Here is a 19,599-nt window from a genome sequence, read left to right as displayed (position 1 = left end):
CCTCTATAGGACAATGGAATGTGAGAGGGAAGGTAGTTGCTATAGGCTGAACATTTGTATCCCTTCCAAAATTCATATGTTGAAATTTTAATCCCCAAAGTGATGGTATAGGAGATAGGGTCTTTGGGAGGTGATGAGGTCGTGAGGGCAGAGCCTTCATGATTGGGATTAGTGCCCATATAAAGAGACTCCAGAGAGCTATCCTGCCCCTTCTGCCACATGAGATTAGAGTGAGAAGACAGCTCTCTATCAGGCGGATGGCTGTCGCTGAAGCAGGAAGTAGGCCCTCACCAGAGACCAAATATGCCAGTGCCTTGATCTTGGACTTCCCAGCCTCTAGAACTGTGAGAAATAAATGTTTTTTGTCAATAAGCCACCTAGTTTATGTTATTTTTGTTATAGCAGCCCGAATGGATTCAGACAGTAATTCAGTAAAACAGGCTCAAAATTATCTTTATGGGTAGTGGTTTGGAGTGGGGGAATAGATTTGGAGCTAAATGTTCAACAATCCTAAATGGTCTCCTTTAAGTTTAGAAAGAAGCCCCAAGAGCTTCAGCAGTGAAAGAATAGGATACATTTGGAGGAAAAGATTGTCACTATCATTTATTATGTGAGTTTTAGGGGAAAGATAAAAAAACTATTTACAACATCCTTGATGGCACTGACTATATCCAACTGTGCACCACTTTTTCAGGAGCAAGTGCAAACATTTAAATAGCACCTATGTGGGCAGACACTATATTAGGTCTTTTTTGTGTGTAATCTCACTTTATCCTCACTTGAAGAAATAGATGCTCAGAGAGGTTAAATAAATTAATGAAAGGACACACAGCTAATAACTGGTATATATCTGCTACGATCCCACAATTGCCTAAAAACAAAGATGCTTTCTATCACATCAGGCAGCATTTTTCATATCCCCAGTACTAACTACAATTAATCATACTATCTTAGAGAAATGGAATGAGAAAAATTAGCACCACACACTGGGCATTTCTTATGAGTTAATAAGCATCTATACACAATAGAACCTTACAGTAACAGCAGACGATGGGCGGAACACAATGGAATTATAGATACAATAAGATAAAATTACTATTTGTTAGGTGGGAAAAAGTTAATTTCAGAAATGAGTGGATTTCTGTTTGGAAAAAACAATAAAAAGGAAATGCTCCAAAATGGTAACAGTGGTCACTTTTTGGAGGTGAAAGTATAGAATTCTTTCTTCTCTCAAAGCTTCCGTTAAAAATTCATTTAAAAATAAGGTTTAGAATTATGTACTATGAAAGTAATATAATTACTAAACTGACACTTCCCAATTCCAGAAGACTAATTGAAGCAATAAAAAGCAAAGATCCTTGGTTATGTGTAGTATTCCCCTGCTGTAACGGTCTGCTGCCAGGAAACCCTAACAACTTTGCCAGCTACTGGGCATGTGGGCTGAAAGCACTGCCCTTAATACACATTGGCTCCTGAACAGTAATGATGCTTAGTGTCTGCTAAAATAGTGTTTACCAAAAAAAATTAGTTTATTTTCATACCAAGATCCTGAGTAAATATCTAATTCCTCCTGAGGTCTATTTTCCTCACGTATAAAATGCTGTTATAATCCCTATACTGCAGTTATAGAGGAACATAAATGAAAAGTACTTGGCATAGAGACATTAGCATATAAACATTAAAAATGGTCATTGCTTGTATTATTATATCATTATATTCATATCATCATGTTACTTAGTCTCTCATTCACTAAAAACCTACAATCGTATAGGTATGTTCACTGTGACAAAAACCTTGGTTAGGTCAGTGAAGGATCTTTGATGTTATTACCTCATTTCTCCAAACCAGTAAAGATTCTCTCTGCTGTGTTGTAATGTGAAGAGCAATCTAAAGTTCAGAAAATGATTTAGAGGCTCAGTTCTAACATTGATCCATCCTACCCAATCTGATCACTAGGAAAGAAAGGATCCTTTGCCAATCTTCAAGCCAACAATAATTTTTGCTGGTTATAAAACTGCCACTGGCCCACGCCAATTTCCTCACCTCATCAGCTTCTAAGCCTCTCTAATCACAAAACTAAGAAGGAAATAACACTCAAGAGCTCACCTATAAGCATGACTTTCCCTTCCATATTAACAAAAATAAATAAGAACAAGGAAAAACCTAAAGTCTGGTTCTCTTTAGTCTCTGGAGAATGTCTATATGACCAGATAGTTTTAAGACTTCCCTCTAGGAAGAATTTGTAAAGTAGAAGGTCTTACTTCACTCTTCCAAACAAAAAATCTCTGGGAATGAATATTCTAAATTTCAGTTACTTGAATCTAATCTTACATCCTTGTAACTACTATGCCTTGTAAAATATTTTCTTCAAAATTATCCAAAACAATTTTCCAGAGCTTACCTCAGCTTGGCAGAGGGAATGAAGACCCTGTAACACCAAGGCTGCAGGAGTGGCTTGATCAGGCTTGGTGCATTCATTCAACACCTGTGAAATGGCGGCCAACATATCTGCGCCATGCTGATATGGCCTACAGGAAACAACAGTTTAGAAACAAGATTAAAGCCAAAGAGCTGAATTACCACTCCCAGGTCTTTTGCCCGAACAAAAAGCATTAATGCTTTTCTTCACCCTTGTGCTGACTAGATGTTGACCCACAAATACTAACATCATACATTTTTCTTCAAAGATTTGCATCGTCATCATTTCTGCCATAACTTAAGGCTTATTTTTGATACAGAAATATTATCCAAAAAAGAAGGCACTTGTTAACAAATTTTATTCTCCCTTACAGTAGTGATACTAACTAAGGTGGTCACACCTATCACAATTATGATGCCGATGATAAAAATAATAATAGGAATTATAACTGACTGAACACCTACCTCATGCCAGGCACTGTGCTGGACTCACTCACTCTTCCGCCTTCCCTTGCTCTCCTCTTTATTCTGCATTTGTTGTGCTATCCCCAGAATGCTTTTAACATCATAAAGAAATGCTCAGGTCCATTCCCTGCATTCCTTGTAATCCTTCAGTGACATAATACTTTTCTCTAATTAACAAAATATCAATTGATGAAATTGCCTGGCTGGATTCTATTGTTTCACTGTCTGGCAAATAGAAATCAGTTTCCAAAACGAGAAAAATTTGACAGATCTTGAGGTGCTAACTGAGAAGAGCACTGAATAAGTTATCAACAGACTCTGATCTGGTCTGATAGTTCACCTCTCCTGAGCCTCAGCTTTAAGTATGTCAAATTAAAATGTCAGCTAATAACCCTTCATCTCAAAAATTTTTTCCATGCCAATACCTCAAGAGAATCAAAACTCTCAGGTCTTCGGTTACGTATGTGTAACTTTTAGACTAAGGTCATGTTTGTGTTGTCAAAAGGCTGAAGCTTAGAAAAAAGCCTGAGCCTTGGATACATTCTGATCTGAGATTTTACTTGAAACAGACACTATCCACATTACCAGCACCTGGGCCAACCCATTCATTGCACAACTTCAGGAAGTACCATTCAGTGTTGTCATTGACATAGGTGAGAATGATGCTCCCAAGAATTCTACACTGCAGGGGCTTGATCAACATATGCAATTGCAGGACTACAACTCTCTTCAAATTTATTTGCTCCCTAAATATGTTTACCTTATCTTATTTAAGAAAAAAAAATATCTGGCAAAGTGGAGCTTTGCTTACTTAACACTAAGCCTTGTCACCTCCAGCCTATTTATCGATCCAGGATCTAGAACAGCAGAATCATCTCCCTAATATCTTCATGTCTTCCTAAACCCTAGAACATACATGGGAACTCAAGATCATATCTTTCCTCGTAATAATTCCTAGTAATTAATTCCATGCAATGAGTCATAAATAAGGCCTTCCCTGTTGAAACTGCTCATAAAAATCAGGCATAACACAAGGACAATGTAAGGAAGAACAGTCTGACTACAGTCTACTGCTTAGGTTTCAGGGGTTTATGTACAGAAAAACAGAAAGCATAACATCATATGTTTTATTACAATCCTAAATTATTACCCAGAAAAGGAAATAAATATCCTATAAACCTAGATATAAATGAGAGGAAAAGACACGCTTGCTTCTCAAAGTTATTGTCCAATATTATGAAGTTTTACAATCAGAAAATTTGAATTGAAAATTTATTTATTCTTCCTGAAATATCCTCTATGTTTCCTAGCTTCCGGCTTACAATAAAAAAATTAAATGCAAAATAATATATCACGATATACCTTCCCAAGGGTTAAGCACATCTTACCTCTGCTTACATATATCTCTGATCGACGCTGCTTTAGCGATCAGTTTCTCCCATTGGACTTCCTTGCCCACAGACAGAGAGGGCACATCGGACATGGCCATGAAACGCTGCAGTTCAGGATAGACACGATCCTAGAAGAGCAATTTCGCAAAAAAGGTTATTTCCCAACTTCAGTTGAATAATCATTATCTCCTTTTATGCAGCATTTTAACCTCTATATCTCGCATTTGCATTGCAAATTACAATGTATTTCTTCCAATCAGCAGAGAAGAATGCTGTTGTGATTGCTGGGGATTTTCTTACAGACCCATGTCCTGTTCATTTCACAAAACAAGAAAAAAGAGGCTAAATCTCACCCGAATTACAAAGGTTCTAACCACTTATAATCATATTTCTATTACTTTTTCCACATAAATGGAAAAATAAATTACAGAATTAAGAAAATAAGTTTATTTTCTATTCCCAATTTCTCTCTGACAGTCAATCACAACTGACTGCAATACTAATCAAAAGCATCATGCTAAATCAAAACTTCTCCCCACAATCACTGATGCCACTCACTAATAAGACTCTATCAAAGCATTGTCACACATAATGGCAAAATTCGTTTCCTTCAGTGAAAGGAATATGTTTAATACTCACACAAGTGTATATCTGAGCTTACCTGCTTTTCCCACAAAGATGTCAACAAGCGCAAAGTGACAGCTCTTAGTTGTGGAGTGGTTCCAAGAAGCTGGATTACTCGTAGAATTTGTCCAATGCACACCTAGAAAATATTGAAGAAATTTTGGTTCCATAAATGTAAATGAATAATCCCAAGGTTACCAAAAGAATTTTAAAATCACTTATTATAAAATAAAGACAGAAATGAAGCTTACTACAGTCTTACCCATCTTCTCAGAGGTTGGGGAAAGTTTTGGGAGGGAATAGCTAGCAATCCTGGGGACATAAAGACCTAATCTCAGACAACGCCCAAAGGGAAATTTGGCTATTAAATGATTTAAAAGAATTAATTCTTAAATATTGTAATAAATACTTTTGGCCCAAAAAGGGAAGTAGTGATCATGGCAAACTTGAGGACTTAAAATTTCATATAATACCAAACAACGTGTATTAGTCACGCCTCACCTTCATTTTGCCCCCAACTAAACTGGTTAATATACAAACCTTGTGAACACCCAGTGTAGGTAAAGTATACAAGATATTATTATATAACACAGGTTCGAGCGGTCTTCCCAATTTGAACATCAAAACTGGAATCAGATTTGGTACCTAAAATGAATTTAAAGAACATATTAATTATGCCTTCTAAAAGAAATCAATCTATAAAGCAATCATTATTTCATTTTTCTTCAAAGGAATAATATGAATATATATGAATCAGAAGACTGAAAAAACGTCAGCTGGCCATTTGTTACTCATAGTAATCTCATAGTAACACTAATATTCTATTTCCTCTATAATTAGCTGCCAAACACCAATCAAAAAAAATGCTTTTCTTAAACAACTATGACATTCACTCTCAGTAATACAAAAGTAGTTAAGATACATCCTGCCCCAAAGAAGTTTATAGTTCCAAAGAGCAGATACCACTTAGGATATATAAACAATAACTCCACATGGTGAAATATTCAATTACGTTATTCCAATATGAAATAATTAAAATCAGGTGTACTATAAGGGAGATTAATGGACAAAAATTTCCCTCCAGTCCCCATTTCAATCCCTATGCATAACACAATAAAATGCGAAGAGCAATTCATTTGTGGATCAAAAGACTTCATATTGTTGAGATGATAATATTTCCCAAATCAATCTACAGATTCAACACAATCCCTATCAAAATCCTAGCTGGCTTCTTGGCCTAAATTGAGGAACTGACCCTAAAATTCATATGGAAAAGCAAGGAACCCCAAATAGAATGAAATAGAACTCAGTGTCCCGAAATAAATCCTTATATTTATATTCAATAGATTTTTGACAAATATATCAGGAAAATACAGTGGGGACAAAAGAAACTCTTTTAAAAATAGTGCTGGATATCCACTGCAAAAGGATGAATTTGGACTCCTTCCTCATAACACATGCAAAAATTAACTCAAAATACATTTTAGACCTAAATGTAAGAGCTAAAAGTATAAAAACTCCTAAGGAAAATATAGGAGTAAAGCTTTGTGACCTTGCATTAGACAAAACATTCTTAGATATGACATCAGAAGAAAAAAATAGATTTTGTCAAATTAAAAATATTTGTCCTTCAAAGGACACTATACTAAAGAAAATGAAAAGACAACCCCATAGAATGGGAGAAAATATTTACAAATCACGTATCTAATAAGAGACTTGTATCCAGAATATATAAAGAATTCTGACAACTCAATAATAAAGGGACAAATAACCCAATTTAAAAGAGCAAAGGATCTGAATAGATAGTTCTCCAAAGAAGATTTTTTAAAAGGCCAATAAAGACAGGAAAAGATGCTCAATCATCATAAGCCATGACATAAATGCAAATCAAAACCAGAATGATATACCACTTCACACCTAATAGGAGGGCTATCATCAAAAAGGAAGATAATACCAAGTGTTGATGAGGATGTGGAGAAATTGGGACCCTCATACATTGCTGCTGGTAAATGTAAAATGGTGCAGCCCCTTTGGAAAAGAGTCTGGCAGTTTCTCAAATAGTTAAACAGAATTACCATATGATCTAGCAATTCTACTCCTAGGTATTTACCCAAGAGAAATGAAAACATATATCCACACAAAAACTTGTACATGAATGTTCATAGCAGCATAACTCATAATAGCCAAAGAGTGGCTGCTAGCCATAGTAGCCAAAGGCAAATGTCCATCAACCGATGAATAGATAAATACAATGTAGTACAGCCATAAAATGGAATGTTATTCAGCCATAAAATGGAAAAGGAATCAACATGGATGAACCTTGAAAACATTATAGAAAATAAAAGAAGCGAGTCAAGAAAACCACATATTATTCCATTTACATGAAATGTCCAGAATAGGCAAATCTATAGAGACAGAAAGTAATTGCTTAGGATTGAGGAGGTGTAGGGGAAAATGGAGAGTGATTTCTAATGGGTACAAGGTTTCTTTTTGGGGTGATGAATATGTTCTCACGTTATTTGTAATTATGTTTGGACAACTCTGAATATACCAAAAGTCACTGAATTGTATACATTGAATGGATGAATTATGGGCATGTGAATTATATCTTAATAAAGCTATTTAAAAAAAATCAATTCAAAATCATTAAGTAAATAGCTACTATGAGCAAGAAACTTTACCTGATGGCACAAAATGTAGTGTCAAAAAAATTTTGTTTTCTTTATTGTGCATTTCACAGGTTTGTTGCCCCGAATTTGTTAAATTGCCTCTATCTGCCGCAATCTTAAAAAGCCTTTTCCTTCTAAGCTTAGAAGACATCTACTTTAACTCAATTTCAAGAAGGAAAAAAAATCGTCTTAACCTTACCAACAGAAAGTGACAGTTAAACATTAATTCATTAATGAGCCTGACCATGATATACCAGGGCACCATTTGGAGCTACGCATGTAATGGCTACAGACTCACAACACACAGACAGAATTTATGATGTTTTTAACAAGTGCTGGGGCTCTACTGGAACAGAAGTTTCATCTCCCTCACCTTGAGCAAATGAAGGGAGACAAATTTTTGAATTGGCTTCCCCATTTTAATTGAAAACAAAAGGTTATCTTAGATTGCATTGCACAGTCTCAATGAATTACCCCTTCTGGGAAGATTTCTACCAAGACACTTTGACAGATTCTTAGTTCTGGGAAGGGCAGTCAGTACCTTTAGTGACATTTTATAGAACAGCGTATTTATTGTATGGCTTTTAAACAACTGTTTTAATTACATTGTCAGGAAAGAAATAAAGTACTCTATTTATGCCAAAGAGTACAGATCCTTTGTGAGTCTTAGACTTAAAGGAGTATGTAAAGGTATTTATTTTTCTCTAGTGAGTTCAGAAATGAAAAAAGCAAAGTAGAAAACTTTTACAGTAAATAATCTTAGACTTAATACAGTTCTTGAGGCTATTATAGCCCAAGTTAAATCCTAAAGTCAATGGAAAAAACAAAATAGGTGTTATTTCATTAGGAAAACACAAATATAGATATATATGTGTGGAAAATATCTTTTGCATAAAATTAAGTATGGGGGGCTGGCCCCGTGGCCGAGTGGTTAAGTCTGTGTGCTCCGCTGCAGGCGGCCCAGTGTTTCGTTGGTTCGAATCCTGGGCGGGGACATGGCACTGCTCATCAAACCACGCTGAGGCAGCGTCCCACATGCCACAACTAGAAGGACCCACAACAAAGAATATACAACTATGTACCAGGGGGCTTTGGGGAGAAAAAGGAAAAAATAAAAAAATCTAAAAAAAAAAAAAAAAAAAAAAAAAAATTAAGTATGGATTGTTGTTTTCCTAATGAATAACATATATGTGTATTTATTGACTTACTTGAGATGTAATTATGAGCTCTTGATTCCTCTGCTCTTAAGCCTTCTACTCTCCAGAGGCGGAAAAGAGAATGAACACTCTAACTTTACCTTAAGTTTAAAATATGCTGGTGAAGTGCCCTGTAATTCACTGTCTCAAGACCTTCTGGTTTCATAAAAGCCAATGCTTTCTCTTCCCTCCTTCAGAATTCAAGCGATTGATAAGATTCTTCAGGGGCCCCCCATAAGACTATCAGCAAATTTCTCAGCAGAAATCTTGTAGGCCAGAAAGGGATGCAGGATGATATATCGAAAGTGCTGAAACAAAAACAACCAGCCAACCAAGAACACTATATTCCACAAAACTTTCCTTCAAAATTAAAGGAGAAATAAAGACATTTCCAGATAAACAAAAGCTGAGGGAGCTCATCCATTAGACCCGCTTTACAAGAAATGCTAAAGGAAGTCCTTCAAGTTGAAAAGAAAGGACATCAGACAGCAACACAAAAGTATAAAATACATGAAAGTATAAAGCTTATTGATAAAGGTAAATAAATAGAAAAAATACAGAACACTCTAATACTGTACTGGTAATGCATAAATCACTTTTAATTCTGGTATTGGAGTTAAAAGACACAAGTATAAATAATTATAAAAATATGTTAATACACAGCATAAAAAGATGTAATTTGTGACATGAATAACATAAAGTGTGGGGAGGAATAAAAAAGTAGAACTTTTACATGCGATTGAAGTTATCAGCTTAAAATAGAATGTTGTAACTATAAGATGTTTTCTGTAAGCCCCATGACAACCAAAAAGAAAACACCTATAGAAGACACACAAAAGATACTGAATAAGGAATCCAAGCATGTCACTACAAAAAATCAATGAATTAGAAAGTAAGATAGCAGGGCAAGCCTCGTAGCCGAGCAGTTAAGTTTACACACTCCACTTCAGTGGCCCAGGGTTTGCCAGTTCAGATCCTGGGCATGGACCTACACACTGCTCATCAAGCCATGCTGTGGCAGCATCCCACATAGAACTAGAATGACCTACAACTAGGATATACAACTAGGTACGGGGCTTTGGGGAGAAAAGAAAAGAAAAAAAAAGAGGAGGACTGGCAACAGATGTTAGCTCAGAGCCAATCTTCCTCGCGAAAAAGAAAATGGAAAGATATCATATGTTCATAGGTTGGAAGACCTAATATTCTCAAAATACCCATACTAACCAAAGCAATCTACAGATTCAATGCAATCTCTATCAAAATCCCAATGGTATTTTTTTTCCACAATAGAAAATACAATCGTAAAATTCATAAGAAACCACAAAGGACCCTGCATAGCCAAAATAGTCTTGAGAAAGAACAAAGCTGGGTGCCTCACACTTCCTGACTTCAAAACATATTACGGAGCTACAATAAGCAATGCAGTATGATAATGCCACAAGGACAAACATATAGACTGATGGAACAGAATAGAGAGCCCAGAAATAAACCCATGCATATATGGTCAATTAATTTATAACAAAAGAGTCAAGATACACAATGGAAAAAGGATAGTCTTTGCAAAAAACAGTGCTAGGAGAAAGCTGGATATTTGTACTCAGAAGAAGGATATTGGACCCTTATCTTACACCGTATACAAAAATCAACTCAAAATGAATTAAAGACTTAAACACGAGACCTGAAACTATTAAACTCCTAGAAGAAAACACAGGGGGAAAACTTCATAACATTGGTGTTGGCAATGATTTTGTGGATATGACACCAAAAGTACATGCGACAAAGGCAAAAACAGGTAAGTGGACCTAGGTCAAACTGAAAAGCTTTTGTGTAGCAAAGGAAACGATCAACATAGTAAAGAAGGCAACCTACGGAATGGTAGAAAATATTTGCAAACCATATATCAGATAAGGAGTTAATATGCAAATATATCAAGAACTCCAAAAAGAAAATTCAATTCAACAAAAAACAAACAAATAACCCGATTAAAAAATGAGTGAAGGACTTTAATAGAAATTTTCCAAAGAAGACATACAAATGGCCATAGGTACATGAAAAGATGTTCTACATCACTAATCATTAGGGAAACACAAATCAAAATCACAATGAGATATTAGCTTACATCTGTTAGGATGGCTGTCAATAAAATAGAAAATAAGTGTTGGTGAGGATACGAAAAAACTAGAAGCCTTGTGCACTGCTGATGGAATGTAAAATGGTGCAGCCACCATGAAAAACAGTATGGAAGTTTCTGAAAAAATTAAAAATAAATCTAATATATGATCCAGCAATTCCACTTCTGGGAGTTTTAGGACAGGCACTAGTCTCTTTTAAAATTTATTCACAAAAAAGCATTTACTGAACAGTTGGTTTTAGGTGCCTCTTCTAAAACAATAGTCTTTTTATTGAAAAAAACTTTTCTGTAATATTTTATGAAATGTAAAGAAACTTTAATTGTTTGACTTGTTTAGCCCACCATTGTTAGTTTTTATAATAAAACACACACGGGTATTTTAAAATAACATTTCAAAGAATTGAAATATTTCAAAAGAATTGAAATCAGGATCTTGAAGAGATATTTGCATGTTCATTGCAGCACTATTCACAATAGCCAAGAGATGGAAACAACCTAAATATCCATCAATGGATAAATGGACAAGGAAAATGTGGTATATACATACAGTGCGATATTATTCAGCTTTTAAAAAGAAGGAAATCCTATTAAATGCTGCAACATGGATGAATCTCAGGAACATTATGTTATGTGAAAACACCAGTCACAGAAGGACCAATACTGCATGATTCCACATCTGTATGAGGTATCTAAAGCAGTCAGTCTTAGAAAAAGAAAGTAGAATGGTGGTTGTCAGGGGCTGGGGGAGGGGGAATGGGGAGCGGCTGTTCAATGGGTATAGAGATTCAGTCTTGCAAGATGAAAAATTGTACACAATACTGTACTACACAGCGAACATTTTGATAAGAAGGTACATTTCATGTTACATGTTTTTTTACCACAATTTAAAAAAAGAATCACAGGTCTTTTGCAGGGCTTTTTTCGTGAGCAAGATTGTCCCTGAGCTAACATCTGTTACCAATCTTCCTCTTTTGGATTGAGGAAGATTGTCCCTGAGCTAATATGCATGCCAATTTTCCTCCACTTTGTATGTGGGATGCCACCATAGCATGACTTGATGAGCGGTATATAGGTCTACACCCGGGATCCAAAACTGCAAACCCCAGGCCACCAAAGCAGAGCATGTGAACTCAACCACTATGCCATCGGCCCAGCCCCAGGATTGTTTTTTAAGAGTCAGAAGAGTCTTTGTCAAGTTCATTGAAACAACTTTATTTTATAGATGGTGGAAGTGAGGCCCACAGGGATCATAAAATTAGTTGGTTACAGAATGAGGATGAGAGCCCATGTCTCAGTTCACATCTGCTTTCTACCTTGGCAGAGTGAAAGCAGTCAAAGGTTCCAGGCTATCTATAACAGATAAAGAACTATCATGTAAGTTTTCTCCCTATAATTGGACAAAACATAAGGAAGAAACAAGCAGTAGTAGTGCCGGCCACATGAGCTAGAGGTAAGTTCAGCACACTCAGCTTCAGTGGCCTGGTTCAGTTCCTGGGTGCAGACCTACCCCACTCATTGGGAGCCATGCTGTGGTGGTGATCCACATACAAAACAGAGGAAGATTGGCACCAGTGTTAACTCAGGGTGAATCTTCCTCAAGCAAAAAGAAGATTGGCAGTAGATGTTAGCTCAGGGCAAATCTTCCTCAGCAAACAAAACAAAAACAAGCAGAAGTGACACAAACTAGCATCTCCCTGGAGTCAATCACATAAAAAACAGAGTATAAAAATTTAACTCTGGATTCCATGAAAAACATCCATGTTGGCAACACTGCATGAAGTTAAACAGAAAACAGCATAATCTTTCAGATGGTTCTCTAACAAAAATCATGAGTAGCACTATTTTACTAATAAATTATGAGAAATCAAAAAATGCTTTATTATTCATCTTAGTGATGAGAGAATATATAGTTAATGTTTATAACTACCCTTTTTAAAAATGTGAGCGATAGCTCATAGTTTATTACTCTATAAGAGATATAGTAACAAATTAATATATAGAAAGTAAAGATACCAGTGAAAAGAAATAATTCAAGACATGGTCATCTAATGGAAGTAAGAGGCAAAAATATAAAGCAATGTCTGATTTTAACTTTTCAGATTTATGTTTTATAAAACTAGACCTGAACTACTAAGGTGCATTCTTGGTTCATATTTTCTTCATATCCTTAGATTAGATAAATGCTGAAACATCTTTGCATAAGACTTTGTCCTGTGAAAAAATGGAAGTAAATTCTATGTACACAAGTGTATTTGCCATTTACAAAACAGTGGTAAGATAATATTATGTGTTAAGTTAGAAATAAGAAGATAAAACATGAATTTTTATATAACACACAATGAATATGCTTGAATGGTACATACGACAGAAGTACAAATGCATTCTTTAATCCTTTCAACATTGAAGGAAACTTTTAAAAATTATTTATTCTACAGAAAAAAAGACCTAATGTACTATTATGCTTCGAACATTAGTTAATTCCACCTTCCTCAATTACTTGACAGTTCTACTTCTGGTATCTATCTATTATATAAGTAATACAGTAGAAAGCAATTCATTGATGGAAGCACTGAAAAGCTAATCATTTCCTCCATGTATAAGGAATCTGTAGGCATGCAGCAACATCAAAGAAATGTAAACACAGTATAATTTTATTCTTCCTTGGTTCAAATTATATTTATATCATAACATAATTAAATAAGTGGTCTAGATCCTTGAAGTTTAACTTTTGAGAGCCAAACAAGGTCAAGGAAAGAAAGACATCTAGCATAATGAAGTCCCTCCCAGGCAATCTTCTTTCTGATATTCAATCTAGCCTTATGACTTGAGCATCTGATCTATAGTGACTCCTCTAATAGTAGCAGCTAACATCTACTGAACAGTTACTATGAACACTCTCCTAAGCACTTTACAGAAAATCATGATTATCATCGTGTTTCAAATGACAAAACTGGAGCTCGTAAAAGCCAAATAATTTGCCCAATGTAATAGAGCTAGCACATGCTGGAGTTAGCATTGGACCAAAGCAACTTTACCCCAAAGTCCATACACTTCTTACTTTGCCTTACCAAAGGCAGGGATGACATATTCCTCACCTCTGTATCTCTGGTTCCCAGCACACCACAAATGCTTTTAGAACGCCTAAACTACTCCTCGTTTCTCTATCTGCTCGAATTCCATTCAGCAAGATGGATCTTGTAGTGTTGCAGCTATTTGATTCTGTAAACAATTACTAAAAGCCTACCACTTATGAAGAAAAGTACTTAAAGATAGTACTCTGACAAAATTAACTTAGAATTAGAAAAGTTTATCTGTCAGGTAAATGTTACCAGGGTATCAAAAGGTTATCAGGCCATGATCAGAATTTGAGTTAAGAAGTTCCAGTATATAGAAAGTAAGGTCAACAACACAGAAGCTGCAACTATGGAAAAACAGAAGAAATATCACAGACTAGAATAAAATAAAGTCAAGTATCATATCACTTGAGGAGTCTGAAAATAACCATGACCTTTCTCAAACTAAACTTGATTTCCAGGTTAGTCTTCTTACCCATCTGAATATTCATGATCTCTGAGAGTCAGAGATAATGCATATGTTAGAAAATGGTATAAGAAAACTTCAATCATAAAGTAATGATTAGCCACATTATTAATATGTAACCACCCACATGAAAAAGGAGTATAACCAACACTAATTTGTGAAATAGCTAACATTTTGACAACTCACTATAAATGATAACTATAAGGCCAGAATTCCTGTAAGCATAAAATTTCCTTCCTGAACAAAAGTAGGTTTTACATTTCTATCATGGTGAGATCTACATCTTTGGTAGTCTGACTGGTAAAACAGAACTTAAAAGCCAATGTCCTATAAATAAAGTATAATGTGTATATTTTTCCTTTGAATTAGGTACAATTTCTACTGCCGTATCTGCCACCAGCAACGTGCTTTACATCAGCCAGTTGGAAGGAGGAGTTTACCCGCCATCAATGAGATATAATTAAATACAGCTCGGCTAGGTAAGCAACTATGCAAGAAAACTAGAGAGGTTCAATGCTTTTGAATTTATTAAAACAGTAAACTGCTCAAAGTACCCAAAGCTTATGACAGTCAGGTCAATTTATTAGGATATGAAAAACTAAGAAAGACTGACAATGGTGAATGTGAAGCCAATGCATACTACATTTGAGGAGAAGAAGATTAAACAGCCAACACAAGCTGGCTGAATATAAAGTATGACTTCAAATCCTCACTATCCTTCTTCAAGGACAAAAATCCTTTGAAGTTTAAGTAAGTGGTAAATATCTTATACCATGAATTTTATGAGATCCTAACTCAGTCTCAAATAAAAGATTGACCATTAAATTGAGTCTACATGAATAACAGTAAACAAATGACATGATTAGAATGCTATATTAACCAAGAAGATTAACATCCAGGATGAAGTAAAGTTAGTGAAAAAAGCCAGAAACATAAAAAAGGATTGATTTAAATTTCTTACAACAATGAATAAGAAGATTGATTCTATTGCTTGGAGTAGACAGCGTACTGTTAAGGAATGACAGAAAATAGATTTAGTAAACCCCTGTCTTGCATAATCTTCTGCATCAAGGAAAATTATTAGACTAGAAAGACGAAATGAATGCTAGTAAGAAGACATTGACAGTGACATACATGATAGAAGCAGAAAGTACAAACCAAAAGAAAAAAAAGTTTAATCCATGAATGGTGACAGAAAAACTGGTTAGTTAATGGGAAGAGGAATCCTAATACACTACCATATAAGAAAAAAATTCCTGGTGGATTCAAGAATTAAACATCAAAGAGAGAGAATCTTTAAACACTCTAGAAGAAATATTGAGTGAATATGTACATGCTCTCTAGAAAGAAAAGAACTCACTAAGCACTAAAACAATGAAATCCTACTACTAAGTAAAGATGGACACAATTAAAGAATAATATTCAGAAAACAAAAGAGATGTTGAATTTATATACACGTTAGCACAACAAAAAATTCAATAATTAACTTTATCAAGTTAACAAAATCTCCCCAAAAGTAAAGTAAAAAAGTAGAGAGAAGAAAATAGAGGAAGAAAAGATATGAAAATTATAAGATCACTATAGGAACTCAGGGTCCAAATAAGAGAAGTTCCAGAAAGAAACGAGAAAAGGTCAGTAGAGGGAAAGAAATTAATCACAAAATAATGAAAAAATTTCCCCAGAAATTCAAGGACCTGAATTTCCAAATTAAAAAGAACCACAAATTATCCAGCACAATAGATGAAAATAGATTCACAAGACACATCGTCATGAAATTACAGAGTACCAGGGACAAAGAGAAGATCCTAAAAACTTCCTGAGAGGAGAAAAAAACCCCAAAAATTAGGTTCGCATAAACGTATACTCAGAAATTCAGGAATCAGAATAACTTTGGCTTTTTCCACAGCAACACTGCAAGCTATGGAAGCAATAGAAGAAAACAAACAAGATTGTGAAGGAAAATGGTTTCCACCCCAGAATTCCACACCCAGCCAAACTAACCCAATACCTGCCACACAGTAAAGCACTCACTACGAGTCAGCTATTAAAAAGAAAACACACACATATATATGATTATGAATCAATGATTTGATATTCTAAATAAAAAATGCAGAAATTCTTAAGACAAATACAAATTTTCCCCTAAAAATATGGGCAAAATGCATAAATCTAAAACTCAAAAAAGGAGGCAGCCCGGTGGCATACTGGTTAAGCTCACGTGCTCCACTTTGGTGGCCCAGGGTTCACAGGTTCAGATCCCAGGCATGGACCTAGCAGCACTTGTCAAGCCACACTGCTGTGGCATCCCACATAAAATAGAGAAAATTGCCCCAGATGTTAGCTCAGTGACGATCTTCCTCAAGCAAAAAGAGGAAGATTGGCAACAGATGTTAGCTCAGGGTCAATCCTCCTCACAAAAAAAAATAATAATAAAAATAACAAAACTCAAAGAAAGAAAAACAAGCAGCAATAAGAACTTTAAATTTCATTATTAATTTTTAAAATTGAAACTAAGATAATTTTCTCACATAATAAAGTTTAAAATATTTTATATTTATATAAATATACAGACTATTTATAGTCTGTAGGTACAGAAGATACAGAAGGTACAGAAGATACAGACTAGCTGTGTAATGATAACTGTTGAGGCTAACGGAAGTACACATCAGGTTTATTATACTATTCCCTCCACTTTGGAATATGCTTGAAATTTTTCATAATAAAAGATTAAAACTCTTCTAATCTAGTATCATCTCTACATAAATGTATTTTTTAATACAAATTAGAATTCAATAAAATTTAGGAGACAAGATTTCCCCAGATATACATAAATCTATATACAATAGCAGGTATTATTTTCATGTCGAGTAAATCAACTAAAAAAAGCAAAACAATGCAAAAACTTCCATATTGAAAGCCACCAATACAGGGCTGGTCCCACGGCCTAGGGGTTAAGTTCGGCATGCTCTGCTTTGGCAGCCCGGGTTTGGTTCCCATGTACAGACCTACACCACTCATCAGCGGCCACACTGTGGTGGTGACCCACACACAAAATAGAGGAAGGCTGGCATAGATGTTAGCTCAGGGCGAAGCTTCCTCAGGAAAACAAAAAAACATAAATACAATGTACAAAACATATGCCAGGAAAAAAATACTATAAATAGGGTTTTTTTTTTGTTGTCACAACCACAAAGATAAAAGGGCAAAGAGAAACACAGAAAATTCTGTGTTCCTCTACTAAAGAACAGAAAAAACATTCTGTGTTCCTATACTAAAGAACAGAAGACTTGAAGAAAGACAATAGATATCTTCCAATACTTAAAGGTCTAAACATATAAATGAAAAATTAGGTTTGTTTTATGTAATTCTGAGGCTCAAATTGAAAGGTATATTTGGGTTTAGTATGAAAAATGAGTTTTTAAAATTTTTTTAGAGAATAGAGTGCACTGCCTTAAGAGGCATTAAGTTTTCTGTAATCAAAGGTACTCAAAAAGAGAATGATAACCACCTACTTAGGAGATGTTTAATGTTAATTTTCAAGTATCAAAAAAGGAGAATAGGAGAGAAAATTGTAAGGATTGATATAGGACCTACTACTTAAAAATATAAAATATAACCCAAATTAATCAAAATTTAAGTAAATATTTGTGCAGAAAAGAGTTAACATAGCAGGCCTGAGACTGCCATCCTTGAAAGACCTGATTGCAGAGTTAGTGTTTGGGTGGGGTCTTGGAAAATAGATTTGGGGAGGGTTCCTACAATTCTTTACTGATACAACTGTGCCTAAACTATTTGTACAAACACAGTAAACAAAATACTGTGTCTAAACGTACCAACCCCCACTAAAAACCTTCAGCACAGAGTCTCTAATGAGCTTCCCTATTAGACAACACTTCACGCATGTTGTCACAATTCGATGCTGGAGGAATTAAGTGAATCATGTGTGACTCCATTGGAAGAGGACTTTTGCAAGCTTGCACCCAGTTTTCTCTGGACTTGGCCTGATGAACCCTTTCCCTTGATGATTTTGCTTTTTATTCTTTTGTTGTAACAATCATAGTCATGATTGCCACTATATCTTGAGTTCTGCAAGTCCTTCTAACAAATCACTGAACCTGGGGTAGTGTTGGAGACCCCTGATCTGGAATCATTTCCTATTTTGCATAAAAAAAAAAAACTAGCAATTAAAAAAATGTTATATAGGATTCTTAACAAGAATAACTTCTAGAGGATTTCTAATGTCAACAGTAATAGCAAACTCTCCCATAGTTATATACCTAACAATTAAAAATATTCGAGGGTCAGCTCCACATTGGGTACCATGTTAGGCTTCCATGACACAATTGAGAAAAGTCAGTCCCTGCTCTCAAGTAGTTTATAGTCTAGTTAAGGAACTCACAATTATAATCTCAATCATTATTGACCGAATCAGTGAAACTCAACTTTGAAGATTAAAAGTATAGAAAATAGTTTCTATAGATAGAAATTAAGATATAAGAACAAGAAAACAACAATTCAAGACAGTGTTTGATAAGTGCAAAATACTAAATAGTATAACAATGATTGTTTTTCATTTTTCAGAGGAAGGGAGAGATTCCAGAGCTGGGCTACCCAATACAGTAACCACTAGCCACATGTAACTATTTAAATTTGAATTTAAATTAACAAAAATTAAATGAAATTAAAACTCCAGTTCCTCAGTCACACTAGTCAAATTTCAAGTGCTTAATAGTCACATGTGGTTCGAAGCTACCATATCGGACAGCACAGATCACAGAACATTTCCATCTTCGCAGAAAGTTCTATTGGACAATGCCATTCTAAAAGACTGAGGTGCCCAAGAATGCCCTCAGATGTTTGCTACCACATTATCTGTAATGGTAAGGACACTAACAAAAAACATGGAGAACTTAAATGTCTATCAATATGGAAACAGTTGCATAGATTAAGCTGTTGATATACTGTGAAACACCTGCATCCTTCAAAGACTATAAATTAGATCTGTGTAAACTACCATGGAAAGATATATACAACATACTGACGAGAGAAAAACACAAACTACAAAGAAACATGTATAAAACATACTGCCTTTGTGTGCATATATTTGGTGGGGGGAGTTGACATTAAGACAAATATGTTTGTTTATGACTATTGTACATACTACT

The 19,599-nt window shown here is 35.1% G+C and overlaps 1 protein-coding gene across 10 annotated transcripts in view; it reads right to left on the bottom strand.

The window, feature by feature from the left end:
• FOCAD (focadhesin) overlaps nt 1-19,599 on the bottom strand; it is a 270,485-nt gene that overhangs the window by 137,320 nt on the left and 113,566 nt on the right. For all 10 annotated transcript variants that reach the window (XR_011531312.1, XR_011531311.1, XM_070589694.1 and 7 more), the window contains 4 exons: nt 5,439-5,543; nt 4,936-5,037; nt 4,272-4,402; nt 2,402-2,528 (listed from right to left, as the gene is read on the bottom strand). Coding sequence is in view for 8 of the 10 variants with exons in the window: in XM_070589694.1 (XP_070445795.1) it covers nt 2,402-2,528; nt 4,272-4,402; nt 4,936-5,037; nt 5,439-5,543 (465 nt within the window). In the remaining 2 variants the exon portion in view is untranslated. The remainder of the gene's footprint in view (nt 1-2,401; nt 2,529-4,271; nt 4,403-4,935; nt 5,038-5,438; nt 5,544-19,599) is intronic.

Source organism: Equus przewalskii, chromosome 22, assembly GCF_037783145.1.
Source record: "Equus przewalskii isolate Varuska chromosome 22, EquPr2, whole genome shotgun sequence".
Classification (NCBI taxonomy): Eukaryota; Metazoa; Chordata; class Mammalia; order Perissodactyla; family Equidae; genus Equus; species Equus przewalskii.
The sequence above is the reverse complement of the archived record's forward strand: the minus strand, read 5'-3'. Positions and strand labels throughout refer to the sequence as shown.